General features: G+C 52.5%; 1 protein-coding gene across 10 annotated transcripts in view; it reads right to left on the bottom strand.

The window, feature by feature from the left end:
• The window catches only part of SEC16A (SEC16 homolog A, endoplasmic reticulum export factor), a 34452-nt gene that overhangs the window by 9674 nt on the left and 5163 nt on the right, over nucleotides 1-19615 (bottom strand). For 6 of the 10 annotated variants that reach the window (XM_041724617.1, XM_041724616.1, XM_041724618.1 and 3 more), the window contains exons 2-19: nucleotides 15750-19408; nucleotides 13766-13905; nucleotides 10605-10702; nucleotides 9015-9141; nucleotides 8380-8551; nucleotides 8109-8283; nucleotides 7112-7254; nucleotides 6487-6548; nucleotides 6240-6378; nucleotides 5662-5907; nucleotides 4549-4646; nucleotides 3671-3752; nucleotides 3383-3500; nucleotides 3091-3202; nucleotides 2799-2904; nucleotides 2093-2233; nucleotides 858-971; nucleotides 423-615 (exon numbers count right to left, since the gene is read on the bottom strand). In XM_041724617.1, the coding sequence (XP_041580551.1) occupies nucleotides 423-615; nucleotides 858-971; nucleotides 2093-2233; nucleotides 2799-2904; nucleotides 3091-3202; nucleotides 3383-3500; nucleotides 3671-3752; nucleotides 4549-4646; nucleotides 5662-5907; nucleotides 6240-6378; nucleotides 6487-6548; nucleotides 7112-7254; nucleotides 8109-8283; nucleotides 8380-8551; nucleotides 9015-9141; nucleotides 10605-10702; nucleotides 13766-13905; nucleotides 15750-19340 (5857 nt within the window). In that variant the 5' untranslated portion in view covers nucleotides 19341-19408. The remainder of the gene's footprint in view (nucleotides 1-422; nucleotides 616-857; nucleotides 972-2092; nucleotides 2234-2798; nucleotides 2905-3090; nucleotides 3203-3382; nucleotides 3501-3670; nucleotides 3753-4548; nucleotides 4647-5661; nucleotides 5908-6239; nucleotides 6379-6486; nucleotides 6549-7111; nucleotides 7255-8108; nucleotides 8284-8379; nucleotides 8552-9014; nucleotides 9142-10604; nucleotides 10703-13765; nucleotides 13906-15749; nucleotides 19409-19615) is intronic. The other 4 variants (XM_041724620.1, XM_041724619.1, XM_041724624.1 and 1 more) reach the window with 3 other exon arrangements.

The following is a 19615-nucleotide window of genomic DNA, read 5'->3' on the forward strand; positions in this document are numbered from 1 at the left end:
CTGATGATGCCAGGGCATCAGTGATTTGGGGAAAAGCAGAACACAAACTTTTAAGGTCAAGAGAAGGATGTCATTAAATGTTACATGGGGCCCAGGCTTTAAGACTCAGCAAGACCCCAATGCAGCCTGGGGAACAGCTGCCTGCAACAGAGCTCAGTGTTCGTGGATCCCTCCCCACCACCTTCCTTCTCCTCCGCCAGGGCTCAGTAGGTCACCCACCCAGTGAGACAAATGTCTAAGGCCGTAGGACCTGACAGGCTCACGAAGGGCGCCAACCCCAGGGAGAGAGGAGGCTGACGTGCTGGGAAGACCCATCCCATCCACTCTCCTGGAAGCAAAACGACAACGTTCCACATTGGGAAGCAGCTGCTGCGTGGGAGAGGTGGGCAGGTGCGCTGCTTCCCCGGTGTTAGGGGGCTCACCTGAAGGCAGCAGCCGCACACCCTGGCCAAAGTGCTCAGCGCTGGGCACGGGCGGCGCCAGTAGCGGATTGCTGGTGCCCGGGCCCCCTGGCTGGGCGAGCGCTGGGCCATCAAAGTGCCCTGCCTCGGAGCTCGGTGTGCTGGGGCAGCGCTGGGGGAAGGTCCCATCCTGACTCCACACTGTGGCACCCTCCTAAGGGAGAGACATGGCGGGCATTTCCAACAGCCCGACACCATGGCACCCGGCCCCACTGACCCGCTGCCCACTGTGCCTTCCCTCTCCTGGGGGTTTAAGTATCCTGATGACTATGCACACTCCTAACATCATACTGTTCGCAGCTAACGCATTGGTGTGAAAACAGTAGGGGCCCGAGTCACACTTGTCAGGATGTCTCTGACCTCCTGGTCCCCTGAGACTGAACATGTGCTTCACACCTTGACCTGCTTGTCCACGCGGTGCAGCTGGGTCAGCCAGGCAGGCTCAACAAAGGACTCCTCCTCCGGCTTCTCTCTCAGCTGTGGGTCAAAGAGCCGCAGCTGGGATGCAATCTGGACATACACAGGGAGGAAAGGGCCCCGTCACTTACCAGGAGTGACAACGAAGGCTGTTTCCAAAACCTACCATTACCTGGAACAAAAGCATCTGTGGGGCTCAGCAAGATTGTCCTCACCACCTAGGAAGGGCTTCTGAAGCATGCGGGGACCTGCCCTGAAACCTCCACACACTGCCGAGTCATTAGACAGGGAGCCCGGCAGCCTGTGTGCCACCAGCACCCAGACCCTCCAGAGAGGAGTTTGCTGCCACTGCCGTCGACTACACAGACTTAGCTTTACCAACCAACTGATCAAAATGCTGAACAGACCCAGACCTGCACACACTCTGATGGGCTATGGGGGGGTGGGGGGAGAGGGGACAGCGAGGGATATGGGTACAATGAAACCAGGTGGCCTTGAGTAAACAGTTGCTGATGCCGTAAGGACTCGCTAATTATTCTACTTTCATAGACATCTAAAGCTTCATATTCTCCAGTGTCATGAGTATATCTCCCAGGATGAAGCTCCTGGAGGGAGGGGAACATAGGTGTCCACACACCCACCCCATCCTGTTTGCACTTCACCCACACCTTGCACAGTGTCCACTTTATAGAGCAAGAAACTGAGGCTGGCCCTGGAGCAGCCAGGACCCCAACCCAGGCTGCTGGACTCTAGAAGCTCACACTCTTAACTGTTAGATTAAACTGCCCCACGGAGGGGATCCCTGGGTGGCTCAGTGGTTTAGTGCCTGCCTTCAGCCCAGGGCGTGATCCTGGAGTCCCGGGATCGAGTCTCGTGTCGGGTTCCCTGCATGGAGCCTGCTTCTCCCTCTGCCTGTGTCTCTGCCCCAACCCCCCATGAATAAATAGATAAAAATCTTTAAAAAACAAAAAACTGCCCCATGGCGAGCTTCCCAGAGACGGGGTCCTTCTTCTTTCGAAGCTTACAGCCCTGCGTCTATACCAGGTGAGGCCTCTGAAGACTTCCTACACGAACACACAGAACACCTGAACCTCTCAAGCTGCTCGAGAAAGAAGTCCTGAGCATCTGCATGGTCACAGTTCAGTCCCCAACACCAGTCCTCCTGACGTGCATGTGGGAAGATGCCACTGGAAGGATGCTGGAGAAGACGTTACCTGAGCCAGCTGGCTGATGAGCACGGGCGAGTACTTGTGGGGCTGCAGCAGGATGCTCTTGGCAATCACCTCGCAGTAGTGGAAGGCCTGTGTGGCCAGCCCCATCTCAGCCAGGCGGCATGAGTAGATGAACTTGAACACCTGGGACCAGGGAGTGCAGTACAGTCATCCCACTGCGCCTCCCCAGCCCCCTAAGCTGGAGCTACTCCAATGCCTCGTGCCCCTTGTGCTCCCCACGGCTGCCCAACAGCACTGAACCCCAGTCCCGCAAGGATTTTAGATGTAAGTCAACAACTAAACTTCTTAGAAACTCACTTCTTTTCTTCAGCACACTTACCAGGCTAGTCACACAGGATTCCGCACCCTGCGCACCCAGGCCAACCAGAGTGGCAGGATGGCTGTCCCCGCTGACACCCCACTACACAGCATCTACACCCACACGACCCCAGGTCAAAAATACTCTCCTTGTGACAGTAAAAACGGCAGACAGGAAAGTACCGAAAACCAAATACTCTAGGAACTTTTTAAATGCAAAGAAAAATCCTCAATTCCACAGGGTTTGCTTCTTAAGCATTACAGATCAAATGTCTCGACATTTCCAAAAACGCTTTATCACCTTCTGTGTAAGAGCTCAAAAGCCCTCAACGACCAAAGACTTGTTAGCACTGACCACCCCCTCATTAAAACCAGAGTAGCTCCAGCTTACCTGGAAATTGGGGAAGGAGCAGGTCTGTGCCCCAAGAGACTGGGCATATTCATAGGCTTCTGTCCTCTGAATAGCTTCATTTGTTGCAAACTTTGAAAACGGCAAACTGTTGAGCAAATAAATAATTTTAATCTATGAGCCAGTTACCCAGAAGCACATCCTGCCACGTGATTGACACAGTGTGATCAAGATGGGAGACCATGGCTGCTGGGTTTGCGAGAGCTGTTTCTGGGTTTGCTGATGGAGGAATGCTTCCTTTCTAAAGGAAAACAGGTACTAGGACGTTCCTCACCTGTGGTTCGATCCAATTAAGACAAGTTTTGTGGTTTTCTTTGTATAAACTCCCAATCCGACCTGGGCCATGAGGTAGCAAAAGTGTGCAGCATCTAAGAGACCTTTTGAAGCTGAGGAGACATAAAGCAGGCCGAGACTCAGTGGCTGTGAGTTCTCCCAGAAATCTCCACACGTGGACAGGAACACCAGAGGAGCTAGCCGAATGGGAAAGCCACGTGTGGCCCTGCACACCCCGCCAGCAGCTTGGGTGTGCACCCCCACCTCTGTGCCTACATGCACACTCAACCTACCCAGAGTGTCACCCATGGTGGCCATTGCCCTGGACTCCACATCCACATTGCTGCTCAGGTTGGACAAAACCATAGCAAGATGTGGCCTCCAATCTCCCCACTTCTCATCTCCGCAACACTGAGGTCAGAAAAAAGCATAACAAAGTCAACCCTTATCCTTGGAAGAGCGTGTCACTATCCTCTTGTAATGGGGGAACTTGAGGAGCCTAACAGGAGAAAGCACTGGGTTTGCAGCCTACAAAGTGCCTCTCATAGGAGCGCACTTCACAGGGAGCCCTGCACACTGACCGTGGACGCGGCAGGCATCCGCCCTGACATCAGCTGGTACACTGTCTGCAGAGGGTCGTTGATGGGAAGACTGTTGGCAAACCTAGGTGGATACAGAGAGAGAGCTAAGTTAGCCCTGTTTAAAAGACCAAGAAAAACCAGTCTGGCTTCATCCTGGCCCTCTGGGAACCATCTTGTGCCTCACCGAAGCAAAGCACACAAGTCCCAGTATTTCAACAAAAGAACTAAGAAAGACTAAAGAGGGGATCCCTGGGTGGCTCAGTGGTTTAGAGCCTGCCTTCATGCCCAGGGCATGATCCTGGGGTCCCGGGATCGAGTCCCACATCGGGCTCCCTGCATGGAGCCTACTTCTCCCTCTGCCTGTGTCTCTGCCTCTCTCTCTGTCTCTCATGAATAAATAAAATCTTTAAAAAATAATTTAAAAAGACTGAAAAATACAGAAAACTACAGTTAATAAAATTTTTTATTTTTATTTATTATTTTTTTAAAGATTATTTATTTATTTATTCATTCATCAGAGACAGAAAGAGAGTGAGAGAGGCAGAGACACAGGCAGAGGGAGAAGCAGGCTCCCTGCAGGGAGCCTGACGTGGGACTTGATCCTGTGTCTCCAGGATCACACTCTGGGCTAAAGGCGGCGCTAAACCACTGAGCCACTTAGGCTGCCCTAATAAAATTTTTTAAACCACCCTTCTCCGTACAGCCGCAGGGAAGAGGGCCCAGCAGGCCTGCACCAGTGTAACAGCAGCACAGTACACAGGACACTCCCCAGATTGTGACGAGGGCTGCAGGTCACTGTGCTTCCAAGAGCTGACCAGGCAGCGACACTGGACCAGCCTGATGTGTCCAGAAACAACCTATACCTTAATGTCCCCTACCTGGTCATGACGCGGGCGTGTGTCCGGCTATCCATCTTACTTGCAAGTAACAGAGCATGACCCCATAAGGCATTCTTCATCGCAGACTCTAAAGCATCCTACAAAATATTTTAGTGGTTACCTGAGTTATCAGAACAATTTCTGGGACATTAACGAGCAGAAACAACAGCACGTGCTGTTACGTGCTGTCGGGAAGGCGGGGGAGAGGGGCCATGGGGCCCATGAAGAACGCGTGAGTCAAAGGCCCACCAACACAACACAAAGACATCCGCCTCTCACAACCTGCCCTCATTGTGAAGTCCCTGCAATAGGTCTGTGCATGCACACACTAGTTTGTGATCTGTTAGCAGCCAGCAGACGGAACATTCACACTAACGAGAAACAAGGACGACGGAGCAGCAGTACTGCTGCCTCCCAACTGTCTTTTCTGTTGTGACAGATGCCACAGGCATGCATCCCCCGTTCCAGGACACACGAGGCCTCCACAAACCACATCTCACACAGACAGCTTTTACTAACGTGGCTTCCCTACACCCAGAATCCTCTGGGGTAGCCCTGCGAGGGCTGCTTCTTCAAGGACAGGGGACGTGTCGCAGTAGAGGAAAATGTTAAGCAAACCTGGCAGATTCTCCGATTTCAATCCGTCGTAAAACATTGTGAAGATTATTTATCAGATACGAGCTTTTGGAGTATATCATGACATCCAAGTACCAAGAACTCTAGCCGCCAGAGTGGGGCGGGGGAGGGGGAGGGCGCTTCCCGCTGGGCCCTTGAGCGGCTCCCACCCGACCCCTGCCTTGCTGAGAGATGATGAGCACACGCCTAACTGTGTGAGAACAGTCTGACTCCTGTCCCGAGCCCAGGTCTGTCCCTGAGACACACACACAGCAGGGGTGTGGCTCAAGTCCCTGAACACTGCACCTGCAAGTCGCCGACCCTGGCGCCCCTGGAAAGACAGCCTCTGCGGTCGAGGGTGGACACCTTGGACCCAGACACACTTCATAGAATGAGCCCACCAGCGCCAGGTCGCAGTCAAGGTGCTGATGCTCCCGAGAGGAGGACCGTGCACACCATGGCCCGCCCATGGACCCTCCGGGTTTGAGGCCTGCTCACCTTCTTGCGGCCATATAGCAGCAGCTCCCGGAACCTCTCGGTCTCCTTCTCAAGAGCACTGCTGCTGGCTGCCTGGCTGTCAGTGAGAAACGAGAGCTGGGCCTCCCCGGACTCCTCCTCCTCCACTTGCTCCACAGCCTCGTTAGTAAAATCAATCAGGTTGGCCTCGTTGGGTGACTTCCCAGGAAGCCACACGGTTTTGTGGTCTTGTAACAAAAGCTCCGCAAGGTCTGTTCCCACCACAGTCTGTAGGGGCCACAAACAAAAGTGCTTCACTACACACAGAATTCAGGTCAGGTGAGGCCCCCAACGGAACTCCTCTGATGAGCATGTTAAACTGCCACGGACACAAGCCACCACTTGTGATGTGGCCAGGAGCAGGATGGACAGATCAGACGACCTGAGAGGCTGACAAAGTGGACCCAAACCTCCCTTCACCCCAAACCACATGCTCTCAAATTCCACTTCCCCCCAATCACAGGTGGGATACTCTTCCTGAGTAAGCCCCTGGACAGTGACCCTCCTTGCCGCACAGTCTGCCGCAGAAACTGCCCAAGACAGGCCAACAAGAAACTTACCCCATTCTGTCTGCACAAGAGAACGATAAAATTCCAAAGAAGACTTGCAGACTCTTTGTCAATTAAATTTTCATTCTGCAAACACTTTGTAGCTTTATTCTGTGCAAAATTAATAACATCCACTTTATGGGTATCATCTCTGAAAAAAGAACAGACACTCAATGAACAGCAACGACTGCATCTGTGAGGCCAAGCACAGCAGCCACCCCTGCACCGACGTCGTGGGATGCTTCGACGGGGAACATACTTGCCAAGCGGTCCTGGGAACGAGCGCAGCTCCTCCTGCTCCGGCGTGTGCTGCAGCAAGGTCTGAGGTGGAACGGGTGGGGGCAGAGAGAGAGAGAGCAGCTCACAGGGGTCAGGTGCGTCTCAACACCAGCCCGTGTCTGCCGGCTACACCTCCCTCACTGGGTGCAGGCACAACTGCTTTACAACTGTCATTTTCAAACTCAGCAATAAGAACCATCTCTCCTCTCCAACTCTGAGGCAGGGCCCTAATACATGCGCAGAAGAGGGCTGCCAGGGCCGCAGGACAGGGTACCCCACACCAGCCTCCAGCGCCCCAGCAGCAGACAGCCACCCCACTTGCCACCAAATCATGAAGCTCTTCTAGCTGTGACCAAGAGCCACCACCACGTTGGACACGAGCAGGGTCCTCCCCACTCAACCAGAAATGCAAATAAAGACACAATAAAGATACAATAAAATGAAGTCAAACGTGACACCGGACGCAGGTACCCAATGCTGAGAGGAGAGGGAGATGACCCAGCACAACAAAACCCATAAACCCAAGATTCACGGGAAAAAACATTTCCCAAGGTCACCACTTCAGGGGCAGTCCTGCGATGCAGAATCTCTACTCGTGCAATTACCTCCATGCTGTGAATCTCAACCAGCGCAGGCTGTCCTTCGGAAGGCAGATTTGGGATCACTTTAATGAGCTGCCCCCCAGGACCGAACCTGGCACAGACATGAGGCACGGAGAACTTCTCCGGGGAAGTTGGTCTTGATGGAGCTACGTTTAAACAAAGTGAGAAAGAAACCATCAGTTTGTCACTTTTTAATGCTTCTGAACTGGATCAATGGTACTGATTCTCCAGGTGTGGACACAGCTGGAATCATAGGTTGGACCATTCATGACAATCTAGATTTCAACTGCAAACCTGAATTAAATATCCCATTAAAAAGGAGAACTTAGGCATGTGTCAGAACAATGTTTCAGTTGTAAAAAACGAGAACCGTTCTCTCCTAAAAAATAATACTTTAAAACAGCCCTGTGCACCAAAGCATGTGCTCCTCAGAAGCAGCGTCTGGCCACCTGGCTGGAACCTCCACACCCGCAGCTCTCCTTCACAGGCCGGCTCCTGGCAGTTAGTAGCACGGGGCACTGAGAACGATGATGATGGCAGGATGCCTGAAGTCAAAGGAGATCTTCCCTAGAACACTGCCCTGCAGGAACTGACATATGCTTCTGCACTTCTCCAAGGAAAAGCATTTGATAGAACATCTTAGAGATAAGCTGAAAATGTGGCACAAGCGACAAGTCCACACACAGGGGTTTCCATCACCAACTGCTGACCCAAGTGGCACCCGAGAACTCGGCAGGTAACCTTGTCATCAGAGCCACGCTAACATGGGCACCATGGACAGGCTGAGCAGTGCTTGGGTCTTGAGCCTGAGGGAGGTGGTCAGCCCCTGTGATAAGCTCTGGGACCCCCAGCAGTCCTGACTGCACAGAAGACCAGGCTGGAGCCAATTCCCACCCAAGCTGAAATCCACGTCAACACCCCAAGCTTATGAGGCTGCCTCAGCAGTGACTCAACATCCCCGTGTACCTACAGGAGCACAGGGTCCCCACCACACATATACCTTGCTCCGTGGCAGGCCAGCCACCTTCAGCAGGGTAGCCGTACTCTGGGAAGCCCTGGGCACTGCCAAAATTGCTGCCATAGGCGCCGTAGGCATAATCGCCAGGCAAGGAGCCGGGGGGAGGCGGGGCCTCGTAGGAAGCAGCAGTCACACCATGATTTCTGTAAACCTGACTCTGAGAAAACATGCAACAAACCAGAAAAATCAACTCCTGGGAGTGCGGGGCACTCGGGAGTGCTGTCAAGACAGGGGAGGGCGAGAGGGCCCCCACCTGACGGGAGTGGGAGCTGAAGCTGCTGCGCAGGCTCTGGGCCGAGCGCTCGCTGTGCACACTGCGCCTGTCCACGTCTTCCCCATAAGGGTCCCTGTGGGGCTCGGGGTCATCGTCAAAACTGCCAGTGAAGCGAGGGTCATATCTCCAGGGGTCATCATACCTCTCGGTCCTGGAGGAGGCAGCAACAGAGGTGAGGAAAGGGGAGGGTGGGTCGGTGACTCCAGGACGACAGCCCTTTGCTGCACAACAGTAAGGCCCACCATGTCGTCACCCCCTCACCAGCCTCATGACCTTAGAAGCCCAGTTAGAGCCCACCCTCAGGAGAGTGGCCGCACCCCAAGCCCAAGTTCAGATCTCTGCCTTCAGATTTAGAGAAACACCCTTCACAGGCACACTGCGTGCAGCCACGCCTCTCCCAGGCCCAAGAAGAGGAGGAGCTGACTCCCAGGGCCTGTCCAACAGCCCACTCGGGAACTGCCAGGAGGGCCTGGCTCACCCTTCTCTCTCAGACAGTGACCCCAGCGTCAGTTGCTCACCAGGATCCCAAACACAACTATAGCCCTCAGGTGAACGACAGACACGAGGGCAGAGACGCAGGAGCAACCCTCCGTATCGAAGTGTGCTGTACCAACCTGTCGCCATAAGCATAGCTTTCTTTCCTGTATGGATCGTATTCAGCATCATACCAATACCTCCGGTCACAGGTGCGGGGATCCCGGAATCTGGAACCATAGTGGTACCGCTCCCAGCGACCTGGGTCTGTAAGCAGGGGGTTTATGGTTTATTACAACAGGCAAAGGAAGACACTCCTCTGGCCTTCGCTAGAGAAACCACACCACCCCAGGACTGAGGAACGTCTGTCTCCAGGCTCTTAGAGGACCAAATTTTCCTCCCAAAAATCAGCATAACCATGGAAAGTATTAACTGTGAGACAGAGGACCCCAGGAAGTGTCCTGCCTGTATGTGTAACACCTAATAGCCATTGGCTGTTCTCTCGACACTCAATTAAAAATAACAAAAAAACCTGCTAGAAGACATCTTTGTTTAATTTTGTTCGTAGTCACTACCTTTTAACACTTAACCCCATGACTACAAATTTTCCCTGTAGGTCTCCTCTCAGCCCAGAAAGTTATAAGAAATACTCCAAAACTAAACAATTAAGAAAAAAGACATTAACATCATAAATCAGATGCACCACTTTTGGCAGGTATGAGCAGAATTTATACCTAAAGTGATACAAATGTACAAGGGAGAGGCCTGAGGGAAGTGGCAGATGGGGTGGCCGTGCTGAGACAACCAGAGGCTGTGGGCCCAGGACCCTCCCCTGCATCAGGTGGCAGGGACCAGCAGGGCCGCTCAGGGGATGTGCTGACATGTACATGCTGCCCAATAGGACAGCGTCAAGGCCAACAGGCTGCACCAGGTGCAGTGAGGCCATCTGATGTCTGCACCACATGACTTTGGGGCTCCCGACCACAGGAAGCCATAGGAGGCCACTGGAACACCTGATGTGGCCAGTGTGATCCAGAAGCTGGTTTCCCATTATACTTATTTTAACCAACTTTAGTAGTCACATAGGGACAAGGCCGCTCTGGGACTACTCACAATTACGCTGTGCTAGAAAATCAAAAGAAACTACTAACGTGATAAAGAGACATTAACATTAAAATTAAAACATACTTTCCTAATGAAAAATAGCAATACAATTATTTCCAGGCACAGCTCATTTTCAACTACTTTGGCTCTCAGGTGAAAAACATAGAGACTAAAAAACAGTAAGGCCTCCTGAGAAACAACCACAGAGTGCACCTGAGCACCTGGCTATGCCAGTGGTTGGCCATCTAAAGCCCTGAATGACGGGATGCCTGGGTGGCTCATGGTTGAGCATCTGCCTTTGTCTTAGGGTGTGATCCTGGGTCCGGGATACCTACAGGGAGCCTGCTTCTCCCTCTGCCTATGTCTCTGCATCTCTCTCTGTCTCTCTCACGAATAAATAAAATCTTTAAAAATAATAATAATAGGGCAGCCCGGGTGGCTCAGCGGTTTGGCGCCGCCTTCAGCCCAGGGTGTGATCCTGGAGACCTGGGATCGAGTCCCATGTCGGGCTCCCTGCATGGAGCCTGCTTCTCCCTCTGCCTGTGTCTCTGCGATTCTCTGTGTCTCCCGTGAATAAATAAAAAAAAAAATAAATAAGTAAAAAAATAATAAAGCCCTGAACATACCTCCATAATCATACTGGCCAGAGTAACAATCTGCATAGCGGTCACTTTGACTGCTCCATCCACTTTTGGAACTGTAGTAACCTTCGGGGTACCCCTGCCTGAAAGCAGACACAACACTGTTAAAAACAACTCAGCTCCTCACTTCTTAGATTAGGATGGGACATTAGTCAGTATAATGGACTGCCAGAGCATCAGGCACTCAGCGAAACACTCTGATTGTGAAAAAACTCAAAAGAAGATTGGAAACAGTAACAAGAATATGATGGGACCCTCTCCCACAGAGCTCAAAAAAAACCTCATCTCAGAAGTACCTATTTTAGTGCCGTGCAGTGTGAAAGAGCGGGCTGCCCTCTGCGTGCTCAGCGCCGTGTCCTGCATGGCCAGGCTCAAACAGGTTCTCGACTTTCTGATACCATGCTTAACAGGAGCAAAACGCATTGAGCTGTCAAACTCATCCTAATGCCAACTTCGATACCCTCTACATAGACCACATGCTGTGTCCTCTGGATGCATAAGGGTGGGCGCGCTGGCATAGGGCAGCAGCTGGCTCAGCCCTTGGCGTTGGCCTCTTAAACGTGACTGGTGTGAGACCTGAACCACAACTAATGGAGGCCAGCCTCACAGACCAAGCTACAAGGCGGACCCTCAGCACAGAGAAAGGAGAACTTAGGAAGGTTAAGTGTCAGATCTTCTAAGGTAATAAAACTTTTTTTCTCCAACAGTGGGCGTTAGGGGGAGAGAGGGAGAGAGAAAACGTCAAGCAGAATCCATGCCCAGCATGGGGGGCTCAATCTCACAACCCTGAGATCAAGACCTGAGTTGAAATCAAGTGTTGGATGCTTAACTAAGGCGCCTCTGGGGCAGTAAGGTTTTTAGAAGAGCTTACTAGCATTTTTGTTTCTTAATAACAAGTTTTATACAATATTTTATTTTTTTAAATATGACTTTTCTCATGCCCCTTCAGAAATGTCTCACTCAGCTAAGCCTGGGGGCTCAGTTGAAAGCAGAGCCCTTTGAAAGGGCTTGTGAGGAGATGGCCTGTGAGCAGCACCCACTGCCCTGGGCTCAGCTATAGGAACAAGGCATCTTCCAAGTGTTTTTGGAAGAGAACCCTGAGACCCCACCCATCTGCAGAGTTGGGGCCCCTGAACACACCAGTGGTGGGCTCAGAACAATGATGTGACACAGTGCACAACCAAGAGCATGCCACCTCCTTGCTGCCCTCACCAACTAAGCCCATTCATCCATCAGCAAAGACACAGTCACAAAAACAAAATATGTTCCTACCTCAGCAGTTCCTGCAGGGACGTGATCGCACCAGACGGGAGTACACACACAAGCATGCACACACATGCATATAAGAGCACACATCCCCCAACCAAAGCAGGGCAGGAAGAAGGACAGGCTGCTCTCCAGAGCTGTTGCAAATGAGCAGTGAAGACAGCAGGAGGATAGAAACACTGTAAGCCCAGGGGCAGAACTACCCCCATGTACCCCGGCCTAGCTTCTTGTTGAGTGACTTTTCAACAGCATGGGGCCACCTTTGGCCTCTTGGAATTGACTGCTACATTAATTTGCAGGTGGGCAAGCAGAAAGAAAACTGGAACAGCAAGATGCGCCCCAGCTTTGCCCGTCCCCAACCTTGTCCCTTCTGAGTTCCAGAAAACACCTGCCCGTTGTTTTCCCTGAATCAGAATACTTATTTTAACTTCAAACCTCACGTTCCAGGTGTTACACAGGGACTAAACCCTCAGGAACTTTCTTACACAAAGGTCTTAGAAAATTGGGCCACATGTAGATTAGCGATAAACAGAGAGGCCAGCTGACCAGGCACGCAAAGGCTCACAGAGACAGTGCCTTGTCTCCAGCAAAGCTATCAGAGACTCGAGGACCAGCAGTAGGACCCCACAATTCTGAAAGGCAATTCACATACAAAGTCTTCATTGATGATCAAACTTTCTGTTATGAATCTGAGAAACCACATACTCTTATAACAAAAACTACACCTCTGACTTGTCATTCTTCCAACCTGATGAACAAGTACAGGTGAAGGCCCTGGAAGGCAGGCCACGATGCACATGGGAACAGGTTGCACACCCGGCTGCTCCGCTGGAGCACCACCTACGTCTCTGAGTGGGAGGACCGTGACCTGCTTCATTTCCTACTTGACTGAAGGTACCATGCCAGGGCTCTTTCAAAATCCCCCATCCAGGGCCACCTGGGTGGCAGTCAGTTGCATCTGACTCTTGGTTTTGGCTCAGGTCATGATCTCAGGGTCCTGGAATCGGCCCCGCGTTGGGCTCCCTCTGCTCAGTGGAGAGTCTGCTTGCTCTTCTCCCTTTGCCCTTCCTCACACTCATGTGTGTGAGGGTGCGCACTCTCTCTCCCAAGTAAATAAATTTTAAAAGATTTCATTTATTGATAGAGTATGAACGAGAGAGAGGAGCACGAGCCCAGGTAAGGGCAGAGGGAGAGAAAGCAGCAGACTCCCCGCTGAGCACAGACCACCCCCGTCCATAAGGCCAGATCTCAGAACCCCGGGATCATGACCTGAGCCAAAGGCAGACACTAAACCGACTGAGCCACCCAGGTGCCCCTCAATAAAGAAAATCTTTAAAGAATAAAAATAAAAGTAAAAAATAAAAAAACCTCCCTCCTCTATAATCGCAAAACCAGGACAAGCTTGGTCAGCAAAAGAGAGCAGTAGCTCAGAAGTGTGCAGGGGCCTTCTGGCACAGGTGGCCATGCTAGGAAAGGGATGTGGGCAGGTGTCCTGGCCCATGACTGCCTGGCCTAAGAATCAGGCATCTCTATGATTAGCAGTAAGGAATAGTCTGTGTAAGGGGAAAGCCGCCACGGTCTAAGGGCCCTAAACACCCAGTCAGCAAAATGCCAGAGTTGTGTGTGGGCTTCAGCACTGGATGGCCAGTTGGCCCAGAGAAGACCCCACCAAGGGTCTAGGCTGATGCAGTGTGGGCTGATAACGCAGCATGGCAGTAGGGGAAGGCTCTGACCAATTTCAAAGTGCTCCTATGCTCTGCCTGCGCTGATCAAACATAAACACGGAAGAGATAGGTTGGTGTAATTCTTTACAATACAAAATATCATCTTTTCCAGATCAGGAAGTTACTACCACAGCCAGCAACACAAACACCAATCACCTGGCAGGTGGCCGGTCTGAGCAGTGACTTGCTCGGGAGCTGGGTCGCTCAGGCTCGGGGTAGCGGTAGCTGTCAGCATAAGCAGGCGCCGCGCTATCGTAGGACCTGTACCTGGGCTCATACAGGCCGTAGATGTCCTGCTGGAAAAAGGGTGTGTGCAACATTAGAAACCAACAGACACAACTCATCCAGCAGCTGGTGCTAGGTCTGCATGGCACCGATGGCCTTCTAGGAGGAGCACAGGATGTGGGGCTTCCTTCAGGCAAAAAAGGAAACCTACAATTTGAAATCCACAGCCGTAGGCAGGCAGCAGGATCTTCCTCAAAGGGACTGCCCTGGTCTGCTCAGGAGATGGCCAATATGTCAGCAGGTGGCCCCTATGGAGCCATGGAGACTCTACAGGGCTCTGCCGAGCTTCTATTCCCTCATGTCTCGAATGTGGAGATGCTATGACTCCACAAGCTTGTGTTGTTTCAGACACCCTCTCACATAAGCAAAATAACCAGGGTTTCTTCTCAATGGGTCCTGGAGCTACAGGTAGCCTCATAGAGAGGACTGTATCTTATCCTCACAAGGCTTTTGGCCCTGTTATGGACCCACGAAGGACTATAGCTCTGTCTCTAAAAAGTGGCCATGTGAAGAACCAAAGCAGAGATGAGGTGGTCTAGGCAGGAGACAGAATCAGTCCTATGGTCTGAGCCTGACTCTCTGCCATCACCTGGCAAAAGAGGAGAAATCACGTAAAACGGACTTATTCTTGACCCCTCCTGGAGACCATGGCGACAAGGCCAAAGGGCAGAAGGAAACGGGCTTCCACAGAAGTGTGCTGGACTCTGGCTGGAGTTCCCAGGATGCACAAGTAGTTGCTGCACGAAGGATCCAAAGCAGGTACACTGCTCCCTTCATGCTCTATTGGCCCTTCCTGGGCTCTGGGCAGATCAGAAATCAATTTCCATGTATGGAAATAGGAGTCCTTGGGGCCCTTCCAGGATCTAGAATTCACGAGTCTGAGTGATCAGTTGTACACTATTTGTACATTCCCAAAGATGCTCAAAGCCTGTGAAGGAGACCCAAGCCTCCTATCGCTGGGGGCTGCCACCCAGCCTGGGCCCCAGCAACCCTGCACACCCAGTCACCTCTAACCTCAAGGCCCCCAGAATGACCATGGCTCCTGCCTGCGCCCCCTTGTAGGACAGTGCTTTTCAAACTTCTGGTCCACACTCCTTTGAACTCAGCTAACCCTGGGTGATGCTGGGCAGGGACTAGAGCTGATAAGAAGCAAATAGTGATCCAATGTGTATACCTGAACCACACGGTTTCAAACTAGGGGACTGAACAGAACTGGATTTCAAAATTCGTGCACTTGTGCCCTGAAGGGCAAGGCTTCTGCAGCCCCAAGGCTGGTGTCTGGTGCCCCCAGACACCCCTGTTGGGACTGCTCTGCCGGAGTTTATGGAATTTCATCCCCCTTGGCTGTTACGCTAGGATTACATCCCAAACCTAAGTTTTTTTCTCTAAATGTTTTTATTCTCAAGGAAGAACTTCAAAGACTATAGTTTCCTGTTACTGGTCAGGTAGACTTTTCACATCAAAACCACACGAAGCTTCAAGGGGCTATCCCACCTTCCTGAAGTGTGCAACCCATAGCTCTAGTTCTGCAGAGAAGCCCCTGGTGGGACAGGAAACACAGGGCTTCTCAGTCAGAGAAGCTGGGGCATGCTGTGTTAAAAAATTAATCGAGTATTCTATGAGATTCAATACACAAGCGTGCAGAGTCAATTCCAAGAGATGGGCTGCACTTGGCAGAGCAGTACTCTGTGACCAGGGCCACTTTCCTCATGCAGTAGCATGTGGAACTGGCACTCTGCACAGTGGTGGCACTAGAGATTACTTCTGAATTGAGCAACAAAAGCCTGCCATGGAGCACAACTCGAGAGAAAGAAACCGCTGGTCACAGGATTCAAGTCTGAGAGGTTGACCGTACCTGGTAATAGAGGGAGACCGTGCCAGGATCCGGCGGGTAGGGCGATGGGTAATGGGACTGGTAGCCATCGTACAGGGGTCTGTAATAATAATAAGATGCCAAGTCTGGAGGTGGTGGCTGCAGCCAGTGCTGGTCCGACCGCACAGCTGCCTGGCTCGAGCTGGTGGACACAACAGATGCGCTGGAGGACCGAGGTGGCCGCGGCGGCGGCAACTGCTGACCCGTGTCAGCCGGAGCTGGACTTGCAGGTGGTGGGACCGAGTTTTGGGGCTGTCCCTGTATGGGTGGACTTCCTGGGTTTGAAGGTTCTGAACATGCTGCTTTGGGCCCTTGTGGGGGAGGCGGTGCGGGCTCCTGCTGGGCTCTCTCTAGGCCACACTGGTCCTGAGCATCTTTTGTCACCTGTTGGTAGAAATAGTCTGGGTTATGTGGCCCAGGCCCCAGTTGTCTAGGATGACTGCTGACAGTGTGTGGACAAGCAGAGCTGTCAGAATGGGACGGGCTATACATTCTTAGAGGGTTTTCCAAAGTCCTATTAGGCGCAAAGTCTAGGGCTCCAGCAGTTTCTTCCCGATTACTGGAGTGATCTGCCTTATTACCAGCAGGTACTGAGGTAGCATTTGCAGGTGGCACTAACATCATGCCTATGCTTCCAGCAGGGCTACTGACCAACTCGGGAAGAACATTCTCCACATTATGAATCTTTTGGTTTTCTGGAAGCAAGTTCTTTGGAACTGGATGAGGTGGTGGCTGAACCAGCAAATTAGCAGGTTGATTAGAAACTATTTCCAAAGTGCCAGGAACATGTGGAAAACTACTTTGCGTGAGACTGCTGGGCAGAGGCGAGCGGGTGAGAGAGCCGGCCGCGATCCCAGACACAGGAGCGCTGTCTCCAGAGTCACCCCCCACAGCCCGGCTGCTTGTGGAGGGTTTATCCCCAATCAAAGCATCTCTCCAGGGCTGATTCTTCTCATTAGGACTTGATAAGGACACAGAAAAGTTAATGGGCTGAGCCAAATTATAGCTTTGATCAGGCTGGGCGATCAAGACTGGTTGATTCTGCAAAGATTCAGTGGGTGGTGAGGACAACAGACTGGCATAGCCAGAACTTGCCTGTGACGGGAGCGCCTCCTCTTCTCCCATCTTGGGAGGATTCTCGAGGTTCTCAGAAGCACCGATGCTGTCCCCACTCTGCAGAGGGAGGCCGGAGCCTGGCTGCCGGGCCTGCGGAGCAGACATGCCCTCATCTGGAGGCTGAATCACTTCAGATGGCTGTGGTTTCACAGGCACATGCAATGCAGGAGCAGCTGGGGCTAGAAGGACGTTGCCTCCAAAATCTGGCAGCTCGTTCTGCGCCCACAACGTCGTCACTGGGCTCTCACACTTCACAGCTCCCTGGGCTCTGGCCAAAGGCCTTTTCTCAGCTGCCAGAAGCACAGTTTCCAAGGGTGGTCCAGTGGTGTGCACGAGCCCAGGCCCGGCCTCCACGGGTACAGTAAAGGGCGGAGAACAGGCCTGGAGTGTGAACAGGGTCTCTATGTTGTCTGGCGGCTGCTCCAGGTTGCCGGGGGAGGTGTCAGGTAGGGCAGCAGTGGGTCTGCGCTGCTTCTGGTAGGCAGCGGTTCCTCTCACCTCACCCACCACATTGGCCCGATCGGCCTCAACTGGTTTTACTCCAACTAAGTGGGATTTCACTGGTTCAAATGAACTATTTGCACTTGTCTGAAATATCCCAGTGGGTTTTGGGGGGCTGGGGGTTGAGGGCTGAGACAGGCTGCTGTGGTGATTCTGGCTCATGGTGGTCCCGTTTGTCTCACCTCCCACAGGAGAAGAATCTATTTGCTTAAAAAAACTTCCCGAAGACTCATCTTCAGGTTTTCCAACTTCTTGCTGAATGAAAGTACCTACCAATTCTTGGGGCCTGGCTGCACTCGAAGAATTCCTGTGGCTCTTACTGCTGTAACTGGATGACACGCTATCAGATCGTACAGGGTGCGGTGCTGAATCCGGTGCCTCGAGATTTGGGCCCCCACCTCCAGCAAGGCCCACAACACCGAGCCTGGGGATGGCTGGCCTGGGAAGGGGCCCATATCTGACCTGATCACTCAGGGTAGAAGGGTCCAAGCTCAGGGGCTCACTTGGCAGGACTTCCTGATTCTGAATGAATTCAAGGTCTTCCACGTTCTCAGATTGTGAGCTACTGGCAGCGTGCGTACCTGCATTGGCTGTGCTGCCCCACAGGGTGACGGCAGCATTTGCTGTGGTGGGTCTATCAGGCTGGGCACCTGCAGACTGAGAAAAATAAGGTTGTGGATGCCCTCCTGGCTGCGTGGCCTCACTGCTGGAACCTTTGGGAAAGGCCTGGTAAATGCTACCTGCTCCCATATGGGCAGGAGCATGACCGAGTGCAGGACTGGGGGAGAAGCCATCGAAGTCACACTGACCAGCAGAGCCAGTTTTTTCAGATGAGAGGTTCTCCTCATTTTCTGTCTCCCCACCTTGGAAAAACATAGAGAGAGCTCCCGAGTCCACTTCTGGCAGGGCCCGGGTGGTCCCAGCCCCCGGGGGATAGTGCAAATGGCTTTCTGGGCTATTTCCCTGAGTGAGGGGATTAATGAGAGCAAGGTCTGGCAACTGCTCTTTATTCACTCCTGGACTTGGCCTGAGCTCCTGGCTCACCCGAGTATTCCCAGCTTGAGAATTTTGCCTGAATGCATTTTCAGTATCAAAGTTACTTGTTGAGTGGTTTCCACTTTGCAGGTAGGCTGCCTCGTTGCTTCCATCACTGGCTAAGGGCCCTGGCAAAGGCATCAGTGGGTTGAACTGCTCGTGGCCAGGACCATGGTGCGGGTTGGACGGAGCAGGGAAGTGAGGAACACTGGAGGCATGGGGCACCGCATTCTGAACAGGTCCTTCTGGGCGGGGCCAGTAGTGCTGACCTGAGGGTTGTGGGCTGCTCTGCCCTGGGCCCCACTGGCCTGGCATCGGCTGATGAGGCTGAGGGATGAAAGGGGGCGGTGCTAACGCTGGAGCACCATCGTGCGGGTTCTGCGTACTCAGGGGCCTATCAGGCCCAGGCAGGTTTATGGGTGGATGCCCCCCGTGGGAACCGTCAGGACCCACTCCTGGAATGTACTGAGGACACGGCAGAGTCTGAACTTCGGGTTCTGAGCTGGGAGCACCGTCGGCACTCCGGTTCAACTCTGACTCCAATGGTGCTGAAGGAGTCAACACACTGGAAAACAGACCACCATCTGCTCTGGGCTGTGACACAGGTCTTTGGGGGGTATCCCCAGCATTTGTGTGAGGCAGAGGCAGACCAGGGCGCTGAGGGAACGCTGCTGGGGCCGGGCCTTGCAAAATGGGCAGGCTGTTTTTGGATGAACTGCCCAATGATGTACTTTGTAGCGCCTGTCTACTAAAAGCAAATGGATCCGTCACCGGCTGCAGTGGGCAAGTTATTGGAGTCACGGGTGTGTTATTATTTGCCTGTCTCCTATACGGTCTGTTGGACCAGAACATGCTCTGAGGAGTCCCAGCTGGAGGTGGCCCAATCACGCCTGATGGGGCTGCCTGGGGTGGTGGCTGCATGACTGATCTTTTGCACAATTAGATCCACTTACAGAAAGAAGCAGGATATAGGGTTTCCTTAATTTGAACTGAAAAAGAAAAAGAAGAAATCAGCATAAAATCCATATATTCAAACTCCCAACTAGAATTAGGGAAACTAAAAAAACAGAGAAAGCCTGGAAACTTAAGAGTTTGCGTGCCCAGTCCTGAGGCCCGCCGCTCCTGCTCCCATCCCCTCCTGCCCAGAGGAGGAGCGGCTGAGCGCACAGGCAAGCACACGGACACCAGCCCAGGAC

Source organism: Vulpes lagopus, chromosome 12 (genome assembly GCF_018345385.1).
Source record: "Vulpes lagopus strain Blue_001 chromosome 12, ASM1834538v1, whole genome shotgun sequence".
NCBI classification, from domain to species: Eukaryota; Metazoa; Chordata; class Mammalia; order Carnivora; family Canidae; genus Vulpes; species Vulpes lagopus.